General features: G+C 40.6%; 1 protein-coding gene across 8 annotated transcripts; it reads left to right on the top strand.

The window, feature by feature from the left end:
• Positions 1–69: 69 nt before the first annotated feature.
• LOC145737437 (uncharacterized) lies at positions 70–22,897 on the top strand. Of its 8 annotated transcripts, none has more exons than XM_081992119.1 (29): positions 70–265; positions 1,303–1,594; positions 2,155–2,298; positions 2,347–2,608; positions 5,091–5,240; positions 5,328–5,424; positions 5,652–5,707; positions 7,943–8,143; positions 8,339–8,665; positions 11,008–11,177; positions 11,228–11,409; positions 11,532–11,854; positions 11,934–12,074; positions 12,134–12,280; positions 13,387–13,539; positions 13,597–13,773; positions 13,825–14,525; positions 17,853–18,285; positions 18,338–18,806; positions 18,857–19,075; positions 19,169–19,410; positions 19,461–19,676; positions 19,797–20,048; positions 20,103–20,287; positions 20,481–20,547; positions 20,842–21,117; positions 21,208–21,368; positions 21,433–21,580; positions 21,636–22,897. In XM_081992119.1, the coding sequence occupies exons 2-29, from the start codon at positions 1,314–1,316 to the stop codon at positions 21,729–21,731; spliced, it is 6,276 nt and encodes a 2,091-aa protein (XP_081848245.1). In that variant the 5' UTR covers positions 70–265; positions 1,303–1,313; the 3' UTR covers positions 21,732–22,897. The 8 variants fall into 8 exon arrangements, with proteins under 8 accessions (XP_081848245.1, XP_081848244.1, XP_081848247.1 ...); XM_081992118.1 differs by having other exon boundaries at positions 11,228–11,424; XM_081992121.1 differs by lacking the exon at positions 7,943–8,143.
• Positions 22,898–22,916: the final 19 nt, after the last annotated feature.

The following is a 22,916-nucleotide window of genomic DNA, read 5'->3' as shown; positions in this document are numbered from 1 at the left end:
GGATGTGTGCGCGCGTTTCCATTTTACGCTACACCCGATTCATTGATCAACACAGAGTGTTCCCGAAAACAGAAGTCAGGCGCGTACGCATCCAGAATGTCGTCACGATGGCTGGAAATTGAACGGGAACCGGGCTTGAAACAATAATTGCGTGTTCGTGTGTTGAGAGTGAAACGGCCTCAAATCGGGTTAATCCGCGGGACGTATGGATCCGGTACGGGCCTAATATACGATATTAAGGGGAAGACCAGAGGTTTTGAAACAGGTAGGTTAACCACCATTGATCTATATCGCTCTAGAGTACTCTACATTCAAGTCCCTTTCGAAGCTTTTCAGTGTGGTGCAGTCGGTTTAAAACGATCGATTTTTGATTAGAAACGGAAATACACTCTAATAGTGGGGTAGAATGTTAGAACAGAAACACACATTTTAGTGTTCTAGCACACCCTTTTACGTGAATGTCCTTAAGGTCAAACACACTGACCTATAATACCTACAATGGTCAAGAAGACCAATTCAAGGAATAACCAGGTCAATTTACTTTTTTTTTAAATCAAGACAAATTAACAGCTACCTTACATAGAGGATTGTGTTAAGAGCTAACTGGTCCAGTCATTTGTTATCAATTTTTGGTAGCCATTTTCTCGAAACTGTCTATACAAATGCAATAAAATATACAATGTTGTGTTCAGGACCCTGTATATCAACTATTTATCATAAGAAGAGAGAATATTGCAAATCAATGCTCTAGACAAGGCTAGAAGTGGGCCAAAAAGGTGTATGTGACGTCATTAAGCAGTACGTGTCAGTGCAATAGTACCCTAATTCAAAACTTTTACAGTATAACTTACACTACAGGCAATTTCATGGGGACCAAACTAGACCACTGTAGCTGATGTTTATAGTGCGATAACTCCCTAATTTGACACATTTACTGTAACTCTCTAAATGAGGGATATAAAAAGGACTTCGGGGGCTGTCAAAACTGTCAAAACAACGGAATTACATACCAACTGTCCAAACTTGCACCACTGTTGATACGTCATAAAGTTTATTACTATCTTTGTCTAGATCATAGATTTGCAATTAGTTTTCTCTCTCCTTATCATGGGATTCCAATGTATAATTTTAAAAAACTGGACCAAATGGTGGCAGTGGCCACATTAGCAATCGAAAAATTGCATGTTGAATTGGACAAAATGACGTTTTGTGTCAAATAATTTATCACAAGCTACTGCTCACGTGGACTTGGTGACATTTGACAGTTGTTTACGAGAAATCAGTCACGTGACACCTTTACAGAATGTCATGAAATGTCCCGTGACACGTACGCGGGGGGCTCCCGCTCCCCTAGAGGCGTGAGGCTGCCCACCGTGGACCGGTCGCCCAGCAGGGCCTACCCAGGGGGCAGCCCCTTGGGACGCAAGTCAGGACGTCCCACGAGGTCGGGCAACAATTCCCCCGATCACACGTCCTACGGCCCGTACGTCCATTCCTATTATCGGGACGACGAGTTGGAGGACGCCATGTTGGAGGACAGGGGCAGGCCTATGTCAGTTGGTACCGCTCATCACAGATCCAGGAGCGCCACCAGGTAACTACACACCACAATTTAAGTGCATTTTCATGCGGCTAAATATAGAAATTGTTTTCTTTCGTGTTGTGTTTTCCCCCACTTGAGTGCCCCCCTTGTTTTGTATGGCACACTTGGAAATAATCACCAGGGTCAACTGCATATACGCTCAATATAACCGTCTTGGGTAGTAGTTTTTTCAAATTAATTAATTACAATGCAGTAAGATTGTTATCGTGCAATGTCTGTTAAAGGTCGAACACACAAATTGTAGAAAATCATCATAAAAGACTGAATTACATGGACGGAAGCTTTAAATAAATTAAACGCAATTAAAAAACCATATACTCGGTTATTTATAACACACTGCTCCTATCCCTATCTTGATTAAATAAACTGTTGAATGCGATTTCAATTACTGAATTGAGTGTTGTAACAGATCAATTATTACAAGTAATGACAACCTTTTGCTGTCATTTTTTGGAAACTGTCAAATCAACAAGATTAGGCAAAATTTACTGTCATCTGTCATTAGTAACCGTTCCTAGGGCTGTGATTACTCTATAATGGTGGGATTTCAGGCCATCGAACCCAATGTCAGTTCGGTACCAATCTCTAGACCGTGGTCCTACCGTTGTCGATCATGACAGAGAGTTTCTGCCAATACGAGATCGTCGTGACCGTTCTTTAGAGCGGGGACTGTACTTCGAAGATGACCCCTACCTGTAAGTTAACCCAGCAGCACTTTTTGCACGACAAAACCGTTTTTCTAGTTCGAGATCCGCCCGACAGTCCCCCACGTCCCACCAACCCTTCATCGGTGAACTGCAGCACCAAAACTCTGACCTTCAACGAGACTTGGCCAATCTGAAAAAAGAACTGGATTTGACCAATCAGAAATTAGGTTCCTCGATGCATTCGATCAAGACCTTTTGGAGTCCCGAGTTGAAGAAGGAACGGGCGTTGCGAAAAGAAGAATCCGCCAAATACAGTCTGATCAATGATCAATTGAAATTGCTGAGCAGCGAAAATCAGGTTAGTGGGACAGTTTCGACCATTTTGGAGTACAAGAAAACAAGCGCTTTCTTTCGAAATAAAGATTTTGGATCCAAACGCTTTATGATCTAAAAATCACATGACACAATGATTATAAAATCACATGAAGGTCACGTGACTTTTGAATCATAACCCGTTTGGACCCGATCACAAACCGAACGAAAACGGTTAAGGTTATGTTTTTCCTACTTGCCTAAATTGCCAGGAAAAACACTACAAGGTGTGAAAGTAGCTGGGAATGTTTCACTTAACGTCTCCGAGACTAATTTTAACGTTTTTCTAGTCTTACACTACGGGATAGCATTTTTTTGGTACCTTTTGGTTTGTGTAGGGACGCCAGCTTAACCAGCCCGTTTCCTGGAGGTATTGGGGCAGTAGCGCCATACCACTTGCACTCACTTGGCCGGAACACTCTAACATATACTTTGAGGTAGTTTTCATTATCAAAAACGCACTGTTACCTGCTTTTTTTGAGTAAAATTGAGGGTAAAAAAATCAAACCGCGCGCCCTCCCTCTGTTGACGATCTCACTAAACAAGCTCCTGTGCTAAGGCTGGGAAAATTCAACGACTGCATTCGTTTTCAGGCTCCATGTAGCGAGCAGAGCTTTTTTGACGTCACAATGACGTAGTTTGACAATTGGTTAATCTATGATTTTGCCAAAGTACGTCATCGTGACGTCAAAAACGCTCTGCTCGCTACATGGAGCTTGAAAACGAATGCGGCCAAGGTTATTGTACCGTCGTACTTCTAATGGGGGATTCAGCAGGGAAGGAAGGAAGCTTGTTGTAGTTAAAACTGACTTTTTCTAATAGTTTTGTAACATTCGAAACTCGGCTTAAAATACAATTGGGGATAAATCATGCAACTGCAAACAATCACTTATCGACCCTCTCTCTAAATAGTCAAAGCGCCCATCCCTAGTGGCTGTCTAACGTAGGTTAGGTTAGGTTAGGTTTGTTTATTTTATATTTAACTAAAAAAAAAACTGTAAAAGTCTGTTTCTAGTTATGAAAACTACCTTAAAGTGTTCCGGTTATGGGAGAGCAAGTGTAGTGTGTGAGTACTTAATCTTATATTAATATATTTTGACACAGTGTATTAGAAAAATATGGTTTGCAATACCTAAAGAGTACACAGTCTTGCCATTATTAAAAATAACATCAAAATACTAGTTTTAAATTAAAAATTAAAGGCTTCCTATCATTTTAACAGCATTAGACAACAATGTCTTTCCTGTCAGTCGATTGGTCCTAATTTACATTTTGTATAGGTTAGGTTACTAAAAAATAAAAAATGTTATTATTTTTAAATGAAAAAGTACAGCAAAAAGTGTATTTCCTGTTTTCTACATTTGATATTTTACTGCTGTTCTTCAGCATAGCCTCGTATTACTAAAAACATTCTCGTTGCCCTACTTGTTTATGTGCAGTAAAAAACTCTCACCCTGCTACGCATGTGTAGATTCTCTTCATGAAAATCTGCCTTCAGCAACGCAATTTGGTCTCTCTGTTCGCTGTTTTGTAACTTTTTTATTTGATTTATTATAGATTTATTTTCAACTCCATTAGAAAGAGAATAAAAAATACCAGAAAATGAGACAAAACTGGCCTCTCTAGCTCTTCATATTACCGAGATATTGAATTTACAAAAAAAGACTAGAAAAACTTGCTTGTTCTTGTCCATTTACAAACTGCCATCAGTGCTGCACACATGTGAACTTGGCATAATAGTTTATTAAACATAAATCACTCCATGGCAACAAAAGGCTTGGAAAACTGTGTTAAATGCAATTTTCAAAGTAATTAAATCGAAAAAAAGTATCCGGCTAGGGTCGTCGAACCTCCGTCTTGGTATCGATCGGTCCAGAACAGCGATCCCCCGGGACTGATACGAGCTTTAAATGCACTTTATTGTCGATTTATGAAAGGGATCCTTGTTTCTATTATTTTTCACTGACTCGTTGGGAATCTGCCCTAATTTGCTTGCTTTGACATTTGAGCCCTATACTAGTTGATTCTGTAGACAAGTTTTCAAAAGGGCTCATTATTTCCATTGACAGGTATCTGCCATGGATGGTTGTTGTGCAACATCTGGTGTCATCCATAGAGGTGACATCTGTACTTAACTCTATGAATTAGAAAGTATCATTCTTTCGCATATACTTTACAACTATCAAGGGGCCCAGTGAAACAGAAAGTACAGAAAATGATGCTTTTCTAAATATATACTTACAAAGAAACAGACAGTCCATATATTATTTACTCTCAAGAAGAGTTTTTACAAGAACACTACAAAACCAAGTTAAGTTAAGTCAGTGGTTCTTGAAGAAACATGGACATAGTTCCCAGATCTAGGAACAGCCTCATCATTCGGTAAACACCGACCTGATTGGGTATCTGCCATGTTTGCACATTGTTGTCCTTGACTGAAATAATGAAAAACCTTCATTCTTCTTCAGAAACAAGCAATGTTAGTGCGTCAACTGGAGGAGGAGTTACGAATGAGGATGCGCGGTCCCAGCGTGGAGGTGCAACAACAGATGGAGGCCCTATTCCAGGAAAACGAGCATCTTCAAAGGGAAATCGCCATTTTAAGGGACACCATCAAGGTAATTTGTTTTCTTTCGTAGTGTGTCTTTGATAAATTGTTGTGTTATAGTTAACGATTTGACGTTTGACAGTTATTAATATTGTAGGAGCTGGAGCTGCGCATTGAGACCCAAAAGCAGACCCTTCAAGCGCGCGATGAAAGTATCAAGAAACTCCTGGAAATGCTCCAGAACAAGGGAATGGGTGAGTTTTGACCCATTTTGCTTATTGTTGCCCCACGTGTAGCTACTATACATTTAAGTTGGTTGGGGGGTAAAAACGATGCATCCTAAACAAGTCTTTGCATAGTTACAGCCAATTAAATCATCGACCATCCTTGTTTTGCACGTGTGTTTGTCATAAACAACACATTTGCTTTGGGTGGTTTGACTGTTGCGTTTTAATGCCCGGCCATCTCGCTTCTGTTCTAGGTAAAGAGGAGGAGCGCGCCATGTTCCAGCAGATGCAGGCAATGGCTCAGAAACAGGTGCTTATAATTTAAAGTAGATTGAAATGGGTGTGAGTCCTATTTTTAGTGCGAGTAGATCCGTAGAAAACATTTTAATCTAGATCTACATCTTAAATAGAAGGCCATAAAGACACAACATTTGACATTTGGTTAAAAGCTATTTCGATAGAACCGCCGCCGGAGGGAGCCACTTTATTTTTTTCTAAAAATCACATGACCCCATGATTACAAAATTATACGTAGGCCACGTTGATTTTTTCGTCATATCGCGTTTTGATCCGAAAGAAAACGACTATTGTAGTTTCTAATGTGAAAGGGGTTGGCACAGGTTTTCGATTTTTTTTTCTTACTTTTTTTGGCGAGAAACTGAAAATTTCTTGAAATACGGTTTTTTACTGTGCACGTAACTTATATTATGCCAAGCAATTTGACGCTTTGAACACTCATAAAAGCCCCGGTAGGTTTTTTTTTTACACTTTGGAATAAAACACGTCTTTATGTTAAATAAACTATAGCGAAATATTTGTTTTTAACTTTGCTTGCGTCACGTGACAGCTGTCATAACTGTCAAAACTGACTCACCAGTGACTTGAAAGTATAAAATGCCAAACCGATGTGTTTCTTTGAGGAATTGCACTGTAAGTGGTCGTTACAGCTCTATGGAGCCAAATTTGACAGTTCTGACGTTAAAGAACACTTTAATAGGTTCTTTGCGTCACGTGACAGCTGTCATAACTATTAAAACCCACTCCTCAGTGATCTAAAAGTATAAAATGCCAAAAAGATGTGATTCTTGGAGGAACCACATTGTAAATAGTCTTTACAGCTCTACGAAGCCAAATTTGACAGTCCTGACGTTTAGGAACACTTTTATACTTTTCTTACGTCACGTGACAGCTGCCATAACTATCGAAACTTGTGCACCAGTGACCTGAAACTATAAAATTATATATAGTTGCTAATTTGGGGAATTACACTGGAAATTGTGTTTAAAGCTTCATGGAGCTAAATTTGACAGTTGTAACGTTAAGGAATACTTTAATACTTTGCTTGCGTCACGGGACAGTTCTGTCAAATCTAACTGACCAGTGACCTGAAGGTATAAAATTACAAATATGTGTTTTTTTGAAGAATTGCACTGTAAGTGGTGTTTACGCCTCCATGAAACCAAATTTGACAGTTGGGACGTTAAGGAACACATTAATACTTACGCCAGTTAACGTCACAACTGTCACAAATTTTGATCCATAGAACTATAAATTCAATGTGCAGTGTGATTTATTTGACAGCTGTCAGGAGACGTAAGGAATAGGCTACTTATCTAAATTTTAGCCTAAATCATTACATATCGACCATTTTAGGCTAATTTTCAATTTTTTTCATGCATTTTAGGCTAACTTAAGAAATACTAGGCTTTCGAAAACAAAATAGTTCTTTTTAGGCTGATTTTCAGCATTTTAGGCTTATTTAAGGAATTTTAAGCTTTTCGAGATGTTTTTAACAACTTGAGCTTAATTGTCAACATTTTAGCCCCAATCAGGGTAATTTAGGCGAATTTAGGGCAAAACGCCCTCTCGCGGAGAAATTATCGTAATAGCTAGGTCCAATCTGTCAAAACGTGACTTCAAACAGTCCCATTGACCTGTAAATCTAGATGTATAATGTTTTCTATATGAGTAGATCGTGAAAGTGTGTGTTAAAATAAAACCGAAACAAGTTGCGTGTCTACAAAGTAAAAGCGCATTCACCAACCGTCAAGATAATGGACTAAAACAAAACTTGTTTCGGTTTTATATTAGTGAATGAAAGCAAAGTTCACATCATCTGGCACATGAACAAGAATAAAAGCCATTACAAGCATGTTGGATGTTGCCTTTATTTTTAGCTGTTGTAAAAAGTAATTTTTTTGATTGGGTTCATGACGTAAATTTGCTAAATTCATTTTCATATTTGAAAAGCGCTCCGCATCGTTTTTACGCATTTGTGCTGTTTATTAATCATTATGTTGGCCCTAAAATGATGTGTGGTGCTTCCTCATCAACAGGTGTGATATACCATACTGACAGTGTATTTAATGTTTGCGTAAATGTCAGTACAGTGTGGCTGTTTGTGATTGGTCTTTTTCCTGACCAATCACAACATCAGCCACTAGACTGGGAGAATGATGAGATTCTTGGTGATGTGTCGATGACGTGGGTGGTAAAGCTGGCGCGTTCGTTGTCCAAGTGCCCGGTCACGGTCCTGGTCTTGCAGGAGCTGCAGGCGGCAAACGAAACGCTCCGCACCCTGCAATCGCAACTGGAATTAGTACCGTCGCCATCCAGCAGTACCATCAAGGTGCTGCTGGACACGAAGGACGCGAGAATCGCGACTCTGGAACGCGAAATTCGCCTTCTGGAACGGGAAATCGAACGAGTGACGCCGTCGTTAATGGCTGAGCCGCCGCGTCGTCAAGTAAGTTTTCTGTTGAACGATGTGCAGGTCGGCAAGGATGGGTCCGTGATTGGTAGACTGTAACTAGCTAAAGTAAAGACTAGACTCCGGTCGCTCGATCGAGAGCTGCTCAGTTTTACCACCTCACTGTCTGTCGGCACGACGCATGCGTGCCTCGCTGCATGCCGCTGCTGCATCTGCTCGTGTGTGCTGCAGCTCGACGAGTTCCGGGTCGAGATCCAGAGACGCGATCAGGAGATACTCGCGATGGGCGCCAAAATGAAAACGCTCGAGGAACAGCACCAGGACTATCAGCGGCACATTGCCGTCTTGAAGGAGTCGTTGTGCGCGAAAGAGGAACACTACAACATGCTGCAGGCGGACGTGGAGGAGTTACGGTCCCGGCTCGAGGAGAAGAACCGAATGATCGAGAAGAAACAACAGCAACACCAACAGGAACGGATGAGAGCGGCCGCTGAAATTGCTGAGATGCGCGAACACATGGATATCAAGGATCGCAAAATCAACGTCTTACAACGAAAGGTAATTTTCAATCAATCTACCGTAACCCTATATGACGTCAATTGACACAAGCAAACACAGTCACGTGTTCTGAACACCCCCAAACCGTTCATTAAAATCAAATATTTTATATTGTACAACAAGGGTGGATATGTCTGTCCCATTTAAAATAAGCTCAGTTGACTTCCAGTTAATTCGAAAGAGACTGAAAAAAAGAAAATAAACCAGTAATTTTAGGACAAAATAGCAATTTGGCAACGTTGCTGAATATTGATTCTTTATGAGTAATTTTAGGAATATGGCCAGTTTAGCAACATTACAAAAATTCAATACTTATTGCAAAAGTACCAATTTTACGAACTAATCAATTGTAGAGAACATGTAATTTGACAACATTTGCAAAAATGTGGTATTAAGTTAGGAAAACGGTAAATTTGCCAACATTGTAAAAATGGGATACTTAATTAGAATTAGAGAAACCGTTTGTTTTTTTATTACCACCCATTTGAAGGACGATGTCAATTTGGCAACGTTGGTCAGCTTAAAACAGTTTTGAATAGTGATGGGCGTAAATTTTTGCAAATTCTAGACATTGTTTGACAGTTTTGACATTTGATTTTGGAGGATAACTTAGCTAGGCAATCATGCTCACGTGACCACTGTCATAAATCTGAGAAACATGTTTTGTATCGAATACTGCAAGAAAACTTTTCTAAATCCTGATTTTTGCGAACTTTTGAGCACAGTTTGACAGTCAGGAACAAAATCGACCTCAAAACCCACTTAGACAGAGAAAATGACTATTCTAAGCACATTTTTGGATTCCTCATTAAATTTCCCATCCAATAACCTAAAAAACACAAGAAAATTTGGTACAGTCAGGGAGAAAAGCGGTGTCAAAGTTTAAACTGCCAGAAACGCAGTTTGAAAGGACAGTCCTGCAACAAAATCGCCTGTATAACACACTTGGAGAAAGAAAATGACGGTTTTAAGCACATTTTTGGATTCCTCATTAAATTTCCCATCCAATAACCTAAAAAGCATTACAAAATTTGGTACAGTCAGGAAGAAAGGGGGGTCAAAATTTGAACTGCCAGTAATACATTTTGAAAGAACAGTCAGGGACAAAATCGCATGTAAAACCCACTTGAAGTAAGAAAATGACTGTTTTAAGCACATTTTTGGATTCCTCATCAAATTTCCCATCCAATAACCTAAAAAACACTACCAAATTTGGTACAGTCAGAGAGAAAAATGGTGTCAAAGTTTGAACTGCCTGAAACACAGTTTGAAAGGACAGTCAGGGACAAAATTGTCTGTATAACCCATTTGTCGTGAGAAAATAACTGTTTTAAGCACATTTTTGGAATCCTCATTAAATTTTCTATCGAATAACGTGAAAAGCACTACAAAATTTGGTACAGTCAGCGAGAAAAGCGGTGTCAAAGTTTGAACTGCCAGAAACGCAGTTTGAAAGGACAGTCCTGGAAGAAAATCGCGTGTACAACCTACTTGGAAAAAGAAAATGACTGTTTTAAGCACATTTTTGGATTCTTCATTAAATTTCCTATGGAATAACGTGAAAAGCACTACAAAATTTGGTACAGTCAGCGAAAAATGAGGTGTCAAAATTTGAACTGCCAGTAACACATTTTGAAAGAACAGTCAGGGACAAAATCGCCTCTAAAACCCACTTGGAGAAAGAAAATGACTGTTTTAAGCACATTTTTGGATTCCTCATCAAATTTCCCATCCAATAACCTAAAAAACACTACCAAATTTGGTACAGTCGGGGAGAAAAATGGTGTCAAAGTTTGAACTGCCAGAAACACAGTTTGAAAAGACAGTCCTGGAACAAAATCGCCTGTATAACACACTTGGAAAAAGAAAATGACTGTTTTAAGCACATTTTTGGATTGCTCATTAAATTTCTTATCGAATAACGTGAAAAGCACTACAAAATTTGGTACAGTCAGGGAGAAAAGCGGTGTCAAAATTTTAACTGCTAGTAACACAGTATTTATAATTTACCTGTCAAATTTTCCTAGTAAAATGAAATATTTACTTTACCGGTAATTTATCCATCACTAGTTTTGAAAGTGTTCCTCGTGTGTGTTTTTGATATTCCAGTAAGTATACGATTTTGCAATTTTTTTTTAACAAAACTAAAATACTTGTTTTTGGTTTCCTTACTTACCAACTGGCAACATGGTTATTCTACTGTCTGGCGTCAACAAACACGGTTCTGGACGCTTCGTTGCCAAATTGTGTACGAACTATTGCAAAATGCTATACTAACAACAACTAACACGTTTGTTATGCAGTCATTGTAGTATTGTCAATGAAATTTGAATCTAACTTAGGTCGAAAACTTAGAAGATCTTCTCAAGGAGAAAGACAACCAAGTGGACATGGCCAGGGCCAGATTGTCCGCGATGCAAGCTCACCATTGCTCGTCAGAGGGCGCTCTGAGCACTTTAGAGGAAGCGATTGGTGACAAGGAGAAACAAATGAATCAACTGAGAGAGCAACGGTAAGTTGATCTTTTTGATTCGCTTTTTTTTAATGTTGCTTTGGGAAAAGGGACCGCGCCGAACAGGAAAAACAAGAAGAACGCGAACTGCACGAAAGAGAAATTGCAGACTACAAAATGAAGATTCACGCGCTCAACAGCGAGGTGGAAAAGCTCACAGCGAGATTGGAACGCGCCCAAGTGGACAGGGATCGCATCGAGGCTAAACTGGAAAGTTCACAGTCTGAATTAGGTATAATGCTAAAAGGTGACAAGAAACAATTTAAGACAAATGTAGTGAAGAAAGACAGAAGCGATAGCTTCTGTCTTTTTTGCCTGGATAACCCTATTTTTCACTCGCTCAACAACAAACAGGTAAATCAAAGGCGGAACTGGACAAGGCCATGGAGTTTGGACGTAGAGGTGACGACTACGACACGGCCCGGCAACGAATCGCACGTCTCGAACTGGAAAACGAACGCTTGCGTCAAGATTTGGAGTTGGCGCAGGCGAAAACCACCAGGTTCGGTAGCAACATCTACAGCAGCACCCACGAACTGGACCGCATCCACGACAGGGCGGACAAAACGTCGTCCGATCTGCGACGTTGCCAAGCCGAATTGAGGGTGACGCAGGCGGACAGCGAACGCGCAAGAGCCGAAGCTCAAGCGTTACAAGAAAAACTAGAAAAGTCGCAGGTCAGTCAATTTTAAGTTCATAAATTAACCAATCACCCTGTACATTGTACACTTAAATCTTAATCTTCAACAATTTTAGGGGGAAGTATATCGCCTCAAGGCCCGCTTAGAAAACTCTCATCAGGAGCAAGACAGCCTCCGCGAAGAACTCGAGAAAGCTCAATCGACTACGGCGAAATTGCACGCAGACAAAGATCGAGCGTACGCCGAACTCGAGAAGGTCAGTTTCAGTTTCAGTCATCTGAATGTGACAAAAATGACAACCAACTCGATTTCTAGATGAGGGAGGAACTGGAGCGTACTACGGCGACCTTGGGAAAGGCTCAACTGCAATCAGACAAGCTCCAGAACGCTTACGACAAGGCTCAGACCGAAGTCGACAAACTGCAAGAGAAACTCGACAAGTCCATTGGCGAGACCAGACGTGTTAGTATTCAAAATGATCAATTTAGTCAATTTAATTAAGAAGAAACTCTCAAAATTCTTTTGAACTACTTAAGGAGCATTTGGAAGGTTTTTGGACAGTTTAACGAGCACATTGAAGGTTCTGAAATGCTTTAGAGGCATTTGAAAATTCTTAGACGGTTCCAGAATTTTTTCGAAACTTTTAGACTGTTTTGAAAGGCTTCCAACTGTTTTAGAAGCATTTTGTAGTTTCTGTAGTGTTTTTAAATCTTTTTAGACTACTTTAGGAGCATTTGGAAGGTTTCTGGAGAGTTTAAAGGGCATTGAAAGTTTTGGACTACTTTTAAAGTATTTGGAAATTTTTGGACGGTTCTAGAAACTTATCTCCCTTAAATTACATTTTACAGCAAAAGTGCTCTGATGCATACTTATAGAGAATATAATTTCCTACAATTTTCTCTTTTTACACATTTTTGATATTTTTTCAAAAAACCGAGTTATTCACTCATTTCATTTTTTGAAACAGTATTGAAGAAATATCTCCCTTAAATGACATTATTATTATTACTATTATAATTTGAATCCATTTCGAGAAACAATAAGATGAGAAATAGACATTTGGCAACATTGCTGAAAATGGGTACTAAATTGACAACTTTGTAGTAGAAATTTGCTACTATTTTTATGAGCAATTTTAGTAAATACCCAATTTGCAAAAATTGTATACTTAATTAGGGCAACACCTAACCTAACCTAAGGTCCTTTGGTATAAATATGTTTTTTGCTGTGCATTAGAACCCTCCTGGAGCAAAATAAAAAAATTGCCAAAATTGCACTTTTAGCAAAAACGGCATTTTTTCAGTTTTCGAATAATTGTAACTTTTTTATTTAAACTCTTATAGTTTTCACTAAAACGCCATTAGAAAGAGGATAAAAAATACTACAAAATGAGCCAAAACTAGCCTCTCTAGCTCTTCATGTTACTGAGATATTGAATTTCAAAAAGTGGTAAAAAAGACCTCTAATACCCCCCATTTTTTCAAGTGCTTCTTTTGTACTTATTTCACTTAATTTAAGGTCCTTTTGTGTAAATTAGGTTATTTTAACATAACCTCATTTATGTGCAGATCCAATTAGAAAAAGAAAAACTGGGATACGACTTAGAGAGTATCCAGTCGCAATTGGACAAGGCTCTCGGCCAGTCTGCTCGTATACAGAAGGAAAAGGAACAAGCCCAGCTCGAAGCCGATCGGCTTAGAGACAAAAGCGAAAAGTTACAGGTAAGTGCTGTCAAACGTCAAAAAAAAAAAACAGTGTTGCCACATTTTGCGTCACAGGCCACAGTCAGTCGACTACAAATGGAAAAGGACAAGTTCCAGGACGAGTGCGAGAAACTGAAAGAACGGCTCGATATGCAATTGAACCAAATTACCAAGTCGCAAAGGGAAAAGGCGGACATTGAAACTGAATTGGACGTTTTGAAGGAACGTTGGGAGAAAGCCCATATGCTACAGGTGAGCAGTGTAAACCAGTGTTGTCATATGGTACCCTAATAAAAATTTTAGCAAAAACTACAAATCGAACGAGATGACGCAGTCACGGAAAACGACATTCTCAAAGATAAACTAGAAAAGGCGATTTACTCGTCACAGAAAGCGATCGACGAGCGCGAAAACGTACACAGAGAATTCGAAAAACTGATAGAAAAATACGACCGTTCTCAAAGCGACCTCTATCGTCTGCAAAACAAAATGGAAACCGTTCAGAGCGACAAAGAACGTTTGGAACTCGAAATCGAAAAACAACAAATCGCCATATCGAAAACCAAAGAGGACCAACGTAAACTGCAAGAAGAGGGTCAACGAATCCAGGAGATGTACGACAGGGCTTCGATGCAATTGGCCCGCAGCAAGGAGCTGGAAGAGAAGCACAAAGAGGAGGTGGAACGGCTCAATATCGATTTGGAGATGGTGCGCGATCGCTACGAGAAAACCCAAGTGGAGCTCAGAAGATTACAAAGCGAACGGGAGAAACTGTTGGCCGACAACGAGAGACTCAGATACGAGTTTGATAGGGCGCAGGCTCAAAGCGCTAAAGCTCAGGCCTCGTTCGAGAAATCCCAGGAGGAAATCTCCAGGTTGTCCATTGAAGTCGAGAAACACAAAGACAAACATGATAAACTCCAGAATGAGTTCAGGAAAGTTGTAGCAGAGTACGATCATTTAAGGGAAACAGCTGGAGTAGGAAGGGATAGTCGATATTCTAGGTAATGTTCTTAAGCTTACTATGAATTGTTTTTAGCGTACCAGAGGCCTCTGGCAGCCATTTTGAATTGCCAGAAGCCTCAGAAACCTTCTTAAGCTTACTATGAATTGTTTTTAAAGTGCCAGAGGCCTCTGGCAGCCATTTTGAATTGCCAGAAGCCTCTGAAACCTTCTTAAGCTTACTAAAACTGTTTTTAACGTGCCAGAAGCCTCTGGCAGCCATTTTGAATTGCCAGAAGCCTCAGAAACATTCTTAAGCTCACTAAAACTGTTTTTAACGTGCCAGAAGCCTCTGGCAGCCATTTTGTATTGCCAGAGGCCTCTGAAACCTTCTTAAGCTTACTAAAACTGTTTTTAACGTGCCAGAGGCCTCTGGCAGCCATTTTGAATTGCCAGAAACCTCTGAAACCTTCTTAAGCTCACTAAAACTGTTTTTAACGTGCCAGAAGCCTCTGGCAGCCATTTTGTATTGCCAGAGGCCTCTGAAACCTTCTTAAGCTTACTATGAATTGTTTTTAACGTGCCAGAAGCCTCTAGCAGCCATTTTGAATTGCCAGAAACCTCTGAAACCTTCTTAAGCTTACTATGAATTGTTTTTAACGTGCCAGAGGCCTCTGGCAGCCATTTTGTATTGCCAAAGGCCTCTGAAACCTTCTTAAGCTTACTAAAACTGTTTTTAACGTGCCAGAAGCCTCTGGCAGCCATTTTGTATTGCCAGAGGCCTCTGAAACCTTCTCAAGCTTATTAAAACTGCTTTTAAGGTGCTCGAGGCCTCTGACAGCCATTTTGAATTGCCAGAAGCCTCAGAAACCTTCTTAAGCTTACTATGAATTGTTTTTAACGTGCCAGAAGTCTCTGGCAGCCATTTTGTATTGCCAGAGGCCTCTGAAACCTTCTTAAGCTTACTATGAATTGTTTTTAACGTGACAGAAGCCTCTAGCAGTCATTTTGTATTGCCAGAGGCCTCTGAAACCTTCTTAAGCTTACTAAAACTGTTTTTAACGTGCCAGAAGCCTCTGGCAGCCATTTTGTATTGCCAGAGGCCTCTGAAACCTTCTTAAGCTTACTATGAATTGTTTTTAACGTGCCAGAAGCCTCTAGCAGTCATTTTGTATTGCCAGAGGCCTCTGAAACCTTCTTAAGCTTACTAAAACTGTTTTTAACGTGCCAGAAGCCTCTGGCAGCCATTTTGTATTGCCAGAAGCCTCTGAAACCTTCTTAAGCTTACTAAAACTCTTTTTAACGTGCCAGAAGTCTCTAGCAGCCATTTTGTATTGCCAAAGGCCTCTGAAACCTTCTTAAGCTTACTATGAATTGTTTTTAACGTGCCAGAAGCCTCTAGCAGTCATTTTGTGTTGCCAGAGGCCTCTGAAACCTTCTTAAGCTTACTATGAATTGTTTTTAACGTGCCAGAGGCCTCTGGCAGCCATTTTGAATTGCCAGAAGCCTGAAACCTTCTTAAGCTTACTAAAACTGTTTTTAACGTGCCAGAAGCCTCTAGCAGCCATTTTGTATTGCCAGAGGCCTCTGAAACCTTCTTAAGCTTACTATGAATTGTTTTTAACGTGCCAGAGGCCTCTAGCAGCCATTTTGTATTGCCAAAGGCCTCTGAAACCTTCTTAAGCTTACTAAAACTGTTTTTAACGTGCCAGAAGCCTCTGGCAGCCATTTTGTATTGCCAAAGGCCTCTGAAACCTTCTTAAGCTTACTATGAATTGTTTTTAACGTGCCAGAAGCCTCTAGCAGCCATTTTTTATTGCCATAGGCCTCTGAAACCTTCTTAAGCTTACTAAAACTGTTTTTAACGTGCCAGAAGCCTCTAGCAGCCATTTTGTATTGCCAAAGGCCTCTGAAACCTTCTTAAGCTTACTATGAATTGTTTTTAACGTGCCAGAAGCCTCTAGCAGCCATTTTTTATTGCCAAAGGCCTCTGAAACCTTCTCAAGCTTATTAAAACTGCTTTTAAGGTGCTCGAGGCCTCTGACAGCCATTTTGTATTGCCAGAGGCCTCTGAAACCTTCTCAAGCTTATTAAAACTGCTTTTAAGGTGCTCGAGGCCTCTGACAGCCATTTTGTATTGCCAGAGGCCTCTGAAACCTTCTTAAGCTTACTATGAATTGTTTTTAACGTGCCAGAAGCCTCTAGCAGCCATTTTGTATTGCCAAAGGCCTCTGAAACCTTCTTAAGCTTACTAAAACTGTTTTTAACGTGCCAGAGGCCTCTGGCAGCCATTTTTAATTGCCAGAAGCCTCTGAAACCTTCTTAAGCTTACTAAAACTGTTTTTAACGTGCCAGAGGCCTCTGGCAGCCATTTTGAATTGCCAGAAGCCTCTGAAACCTTCTTAAGCTTACTAAAACTCTTTTTAACGTGCCAGAAGTCTCTGGCAGCCATTTTGTATTGCCAGAGGCCTCTGAAACCTTCTTAAGCTTACTATGAATTGTTTTTAACGTGCCAGAAGCCTCTAGCAGCCATTTTGTATTGCCAAAGGCCTCTGAAACCTTCTTAAGCTTACTAAAACTGTTTTTAACGTGCCAGAAGCCTCTGGCAGCCATTTTGTATTGCCAGAGGCCTCTGAAACCTTCTCAAGCTTATTAAAACTGCTTTTAAGGTGCTCGAGGCCTCTGACAGCCATTTTGTATTGCCAAAGGCCTCTGAAACCTTCTTAAGCTTACTATGAATTGTTTTTAACGTGCCAGAAGCCTCTAGCAGCCATTTTGTATTGCCAAAGGCCTCTGAAACCTTCTTAAGCTTACTAAAACTGTTTTTAACGTGCCAGAAGCCTCTAGCAGCCATTTTGTATTGCCAGAGGCCTCTGAAACCTTCTCAAGCTTATTAAAACTGCTTTTAAGGTGCTCGAGGCCTCTGACAGCCATTTTGTATTGCCAGAGGCCTCTGATACCTTCTTAAGCTTACTATGAATTGTTTTTAACGTGCCAGAAGCCTCTAGCAGCCATTTTGTATTGCCAAAGGCCTCTGAAACCTTCTTAAGCTTACTAAAACTGTTTTTAACGTGCCAGAAGCCTCTGGCAGCCATTTTGTATTGCCAGAGGCCTCTGAAACCTTCTCAAGCTTATTAAAACTGCTTTTAAGGTGCTCGAGGCCTCTGACAGCCATTTTGTATTGCCAGAGGCCTCTGAAACCTTCTTAAGCTTACTATGAATTGTTTTTAACGTGCCAGAAGCCTCTAGCAGCCATTTTGTATTGCCAGAGGCCTCTGATACCTTCTTAAGCTTACTATGAATTGTTTTTAACGTACCAGAGGCCTGCCATGGCCGTGCAATGTGTACACACTCTATTAAGTGTTGAATAACATTGTTGCCATTTACAGGTATGACAGAGAAGAACCGCGTACAAAAGAAGAAAACGACAGATTACGTGCTGAAATCGATCGACTGCGTGAACGACTGGACAAAACGTTGGGTGACTTGGACAAGAGCAGAAAGGAACTGGCTTTAGTTGAGAGCACAAGAAGCAAATACGGTTTCGAAGATAAGGAAAAACAAGCGGAACTGGACCGATACAAAGACGAGTTGCAACGAACTTTGAGCAGTAACCAGCAATTGGAAACTAAGCTGCACGAAGCCTCCGTGCAGCTGGATTTGGCCAGGCAGGACGTGGCCAAAGCTCAGGCAACGCAAGAGAAGCAACGCATGGAATTGGAACGAGCCGTCATTGAGCTGGAAAAACTGCGAGACCGCTACGAAAAACTCAAAGCTCAATGCGAAAAAATGGAGAAGGAAAACGAAAAGATTCGTATGGAGGTAAGTGTATGGAGTTCCCTGGGATAGACTTTACGCTATATTATTATTCCAGACTGCCCAACAAGAACGTCGTCAAACTCTAGCGGCCGACAAAGTAAGAAACGACGAACGTCTCGAAGTGGAACGTCTGAAAGACAAACTGGAAAAAGCGATCCAGGCTAGGAACGCCACTGAACTGGAAGCGGGACGTTTGGCGCAAGAACTGGAAAAATCCCAGATGCACCTGACCAAAGCGTTGGAAACGAACGAGGCAACAAAGATCGAATTCGAAAGGATGGCGAGCGAACTGGCACGGATGCACGAACGTTTAGAGAGAGACAAACTGGACTGGAAAACTATGGAGCAAGAGAGAGACGTGCTGAGGGCGGAGCTGCAGCAGGTGCGCAGCGGGCTGGACACGCAAAGACGCACTCTGGACCATCGAACTCAGGAGACTCTAATCAAACTACAACAAGAGTTGGCGCAAGCCAACCGAGAGAGAGAGAAAATGGCTTCTATGTTGGATAAACAAGGACGACAAGGTGAGAGCGTGTTCGTGACAGTGACACGTGAAAATAATTGTTTGTTTTAGGCGAGTCGATTGAAAAACAAATAATCAAGTACGAGGCGGACATTAAACAATTAACAATGGAACGCGATCAACTTGTCATACAACTGGAAAAGTCGCAGGACATGCTGATGAACTTCCAGCAAGAGTTAAACCATAGCGAAGCGGAACTGGAAAAGCACAAACAGGAAGTGGCGAGACTGAAAAATGAACAGAAAAAAATGGCGCAAGACGTGGAAAAAGGTATCAGACTTTTTTAGGTTAAAAACTGACTTAACTAAGCAACGCAGCCTAGATGTGCCATAATCCAACAAATTTACCGGTTTTTTTCCTCAGGTACCAAAGAAGTATTGGAAAATCGCGACCGGGAAATAGCCAATCTCAAACAGCAACTGCAACAAGCCCAGAAAGAACGAGACGCGCATAAACAACGAGCGGAAAAGACGGAGAAGATGTTGCACGAGAGTGGGTCACGTGACGACGCGGAATTGGAGCAGTGGCGCAAAGTGATCGAGCAGGAAACGCAACGAGCAGATCAGGCCGAGAAAACTTCCCAAGATTTGCAGAAACGAATCCAGGTTGGCCCCGTAAAAACTCCCAACCAGGAAATGTCATATTTTTTGTTTAGGTTATGGAGAAACAGCTTCAGCAGCAACTGAACCAAATGGCCCAGTATCAACGGGAGAGGGGCATTCAACCACCACCGCCGCAGGACGACAAGGAGCTACAAAGGCTGAGGAAGGAGCTGGAGAAGGCGCAAGGAGAAGTGAAGAATTGCGCTACAGAAAAAGAGAGGTTACAGGCGCAACTGGAGATGCTGGTGCAGGAATTGGAGAAAAACCAGGTTTCAATAAACTCTCTGTCAAAACTCAGTTTTTTTTCTTTCTAACAGTCTTTTTTGATTAACATCACCTCTTGACAGGATTTGACAACGCTATTCTGACTGATTTCAGTGATATTTCAGTTGGAGTTGCACGAAGCCACGAAAAAACAGACACCGCAAAGAACCACCGAAGACTTGTCCGGACAGAAGAAACAGCTGGAGGAAGAACGACGAAGGATCGAGGAGGCCAAGAAACAATTCGAAGAGCACAGGAAGAGCGTGGAGAACAAACAACGACAAGTGGACGAAAAGGAGCGACAAGTAGCCGAATTAGAGAAGCAACTGCAAAAACAAAAACAACAAATGGACCAATTACAAGCCTCCCTACAAAAGGTAAGAGGATTTTTTGACAAAGTGACTTTTAATACAAGTATGCGATTATTTAAGGCTGGAGGTACGGCAGCGGCGGCCAATGAACTGAACAAAAAACTGGTCGAAGCGGAAAAGAAAGTGGAACAAGCGCAAGAAGAAGCGAAACGATCTGCCACTGAAATGGAACGACTACTCCAATTGGTCCAAATGAGCCAGGAGGAGCAGAACATGAAAGAGAAGCAAATCATGGAGTTGCAACAGTACGTACACACGTTAGACGAGAAAAACCAAACAAAAATAAGGACGCAGGCAAACTCTATTCAGTGACGTCATCTTATTGTTGTTTGATTTTTCTATAGTGCGCCGGTTGATAGGCAACCACACTAACCTGCGCAAGCACGGTGTGTTGCCTATATTACTACAACTCTTGTTTTTTACAATCTTTTTTTGTAGATCCCTGAAAAATATGCAAGCAAAGATGAAGCAGCAGCAGCAGCAAGCGCAAGCACAAGCGCAAGAGGTACTGCAACCCTTTAAACTCATTTTTTTTCAGCTTTATAACAATACTAACACTTTTTCCGTTTTTTTTCTCGTGCCTGCCTTCTGCGGGACATGTACGTAGGCTGGACCTGCTGGTTTCCTCAAAAGCTTCTTCTAAACTTCCCCCACACCTTCTTGTATAATAATAGTACTAATCAAGCGTTAAAACAACTGAAAATCCAGCCTCATTCCTCTTTTGTCGCTTTAAAAGACGCTTTTAGCTTGGATAAGTTTACCCTAAAAGTAATAAAATAATAGTGTATGTGTGTGTTAGAGCGAGACGCGCGATGTAGATTTAGGGACAACAGACAGAGATAGTAGTATTGAAGATTTTGAGCGGGAAGAAACCGATTTGACAAACAATAACACCGTCGTGACAACCCGAAGCATATCAGATAGTAAAATTAAGGAATTAGAACACTTGGTAGTGGAAAAAGATAGGAGAATCGCACATTTAGAAGACGGTTTAAGGGAAACGGTGGAAGTGGCGACGGAACGCGAACTGGTGTTGCAGAAAGAGGAAACGAAACGGCAACACATCATGGAGAAGGTAAGGTTGGTTTCAACGCGAATGGCGGTGACGTCACTGCCGTTTGTCGTGAAACGGAGATTACATTTTATTAGGGTGATTGAAAATTAGGTAGCCAAACTGGAACAGAGGCTATTGTCGTTGCAGTCCGCCCAAGCTTTGCGATGTCACAACTGTAAGCCTTACGTACGCAGAACGTCCCTATTGGAGGAGAAACTGTTGAAATTGGTGGCGGAAAGGAAGCAGAACCTACGGGAATTATCGGTTTTAAAGTAAAGTGGCGTTTAAGGGGGTAGTATATTAAAAACTTAAGGGGAGGGGGTGTATAAATTTAAGGAGGGAGGCGTTGGAGGCGGCTATTAGCGAAAAAGACTCGCATTTGGCCCTGTTGGAGATGACCGGCATACGAAACGCCCGACAAGCCGAGGAAGTCGACAATCTTCGTTTGGATAAGAAACGACTGGTGGAAATGCTCAAGAAGGAGGTTCGAAACAAATACCTGTTACAACTGATCAGGCAATATCAACTACAATTTTTAGGCTGAGAGCAGTATAACATTAATGACTGGAGAAGAATCGGATGATGAATTGTCCAAAGTCATCAACGAACAAGAACAAGCGCTAAAGAGCCCTTAACTAATTAAAAAAATTAGGTTAGAACTGATCTCAGCAATAAAAAATGAGAGAGGGGGGGAATTTTGTGACGCGCCGGCCGAATACGTTTCTCTCATCACTGCCTGACGTGTGTATAATTCTAGTTAATATAATAGCGAAGCAAATTATTATAGTTAATTGTTTGAAAATGTGACAATAATAAAACGAGGAATGAGGCGTGCGTGTAAAAAAGTTTGTTGAAATAATGCAATAAAGCACAGTTGATCACTCTGTATAATTGACATTATACGCGGTTGTTATGTTTATTAATTAATTAATAAGTAGTTTTTAAGTGTCTTGAACTAGCCACGCTGTTAGATTTGTTTTTTTGGTTTTCAATAATATTATACCGGAGACTGTTTAGGACACCCGGTATACTATACACTCTGTTGACATCTTTCAAATCGACCTTATTATGCTCAGTCTGCATGTGCAGTGTCACCGCCTACTACACTCTAGAAAGCCTAGAATGTGCCCTGTCAAAAATTCCAATATGGCGGAAATAGTGGTGACAGTTTGTGTTTGTTTGTATTGTGGAAATTTTTTGAGGATTAGATGTATTTTTACGATTTAAAATCAAGACGTTCGTGTTTTTGAACGCAACAGTGTTTGTGTATAAAACATTAAATGTGACATTTTAGGCTTACTAGTATAGAGGGCGCTGGCAGTGTGCATATTAGCATGAGATTGCACATGTCGACTTGATTTCATATCATACAACAAATTCTATATATTACAATATTGTATTATTATATAATCGGGTGAGAATCACTGCCAATCATTCCTAAAAATCATTAATACATACAGGGGGATGTGAGAAATTCAAAATTTGACACACACACACTAGAAAAATTTTGAGTTTCTTTACACCCTGTATAAATCCACCTCATTCTCTCTCTGCTTTGTATTACGGACAGTACGGTAAAAAAAACGCTTTATTTTTTCGGCAATCTGATGAATTATATATGTAAATTGGTTTAAACTGATGATTGACATTAAAACTATAGTGATATATTATACATAGAGAGGTTAAGTTAGATAGCAGATTTTATTTAAAATACCGTCAATTTGGTGTCCTATCACATTTATATCATCTGCATAAACGTACATATCTCATCTCAAATTAAAGATATATTCCGAAAATATAAGTGGTATAGTTTCATTATC

This window comes from Ips typographus, linkage group LG14 (genome assembly GCF_016097725.1).
Source record: "Ips typographus isolate SLU linkage group LG14, UJ_Ityp_2.0, whole genome shotgun sequence".
Classification (NCBI taxonomy): domain Eukaryota; kingdom Metazoa; phylum Arthropoda; class Insecta; order Coleoptera; family Curculionidae; genus Ips; species Ips typographus.
Note: the sequence above shows the minus strand (reverse complement) of the source record. Positions and strands in the feature narration are given on the sequence as shown.

Coding starts and splice junctions, on each gene's coding strand:
- LOC145737437 (XM_081992118.1), top strand. CDS start 1,314: ATGTCCCGTGACACGTACGCGGGGGGCTCCCGCTCCCCTAGAGGCGTG. Junction 12,075..12,133: donor CGTACGCCGAACTCGAGAAG/GTCAGTTTCAGT, acceptor CTCGATTTCTAG/ATGAGGGAGGAACTGGAGCG. Junction 20,049..20,102: donor TACAAGCCTCCCTACAAAAG/GTAAGAGGATTT, acceptor CGATTATTTAAG/GCTGGAGGTACGGCAGCGGC.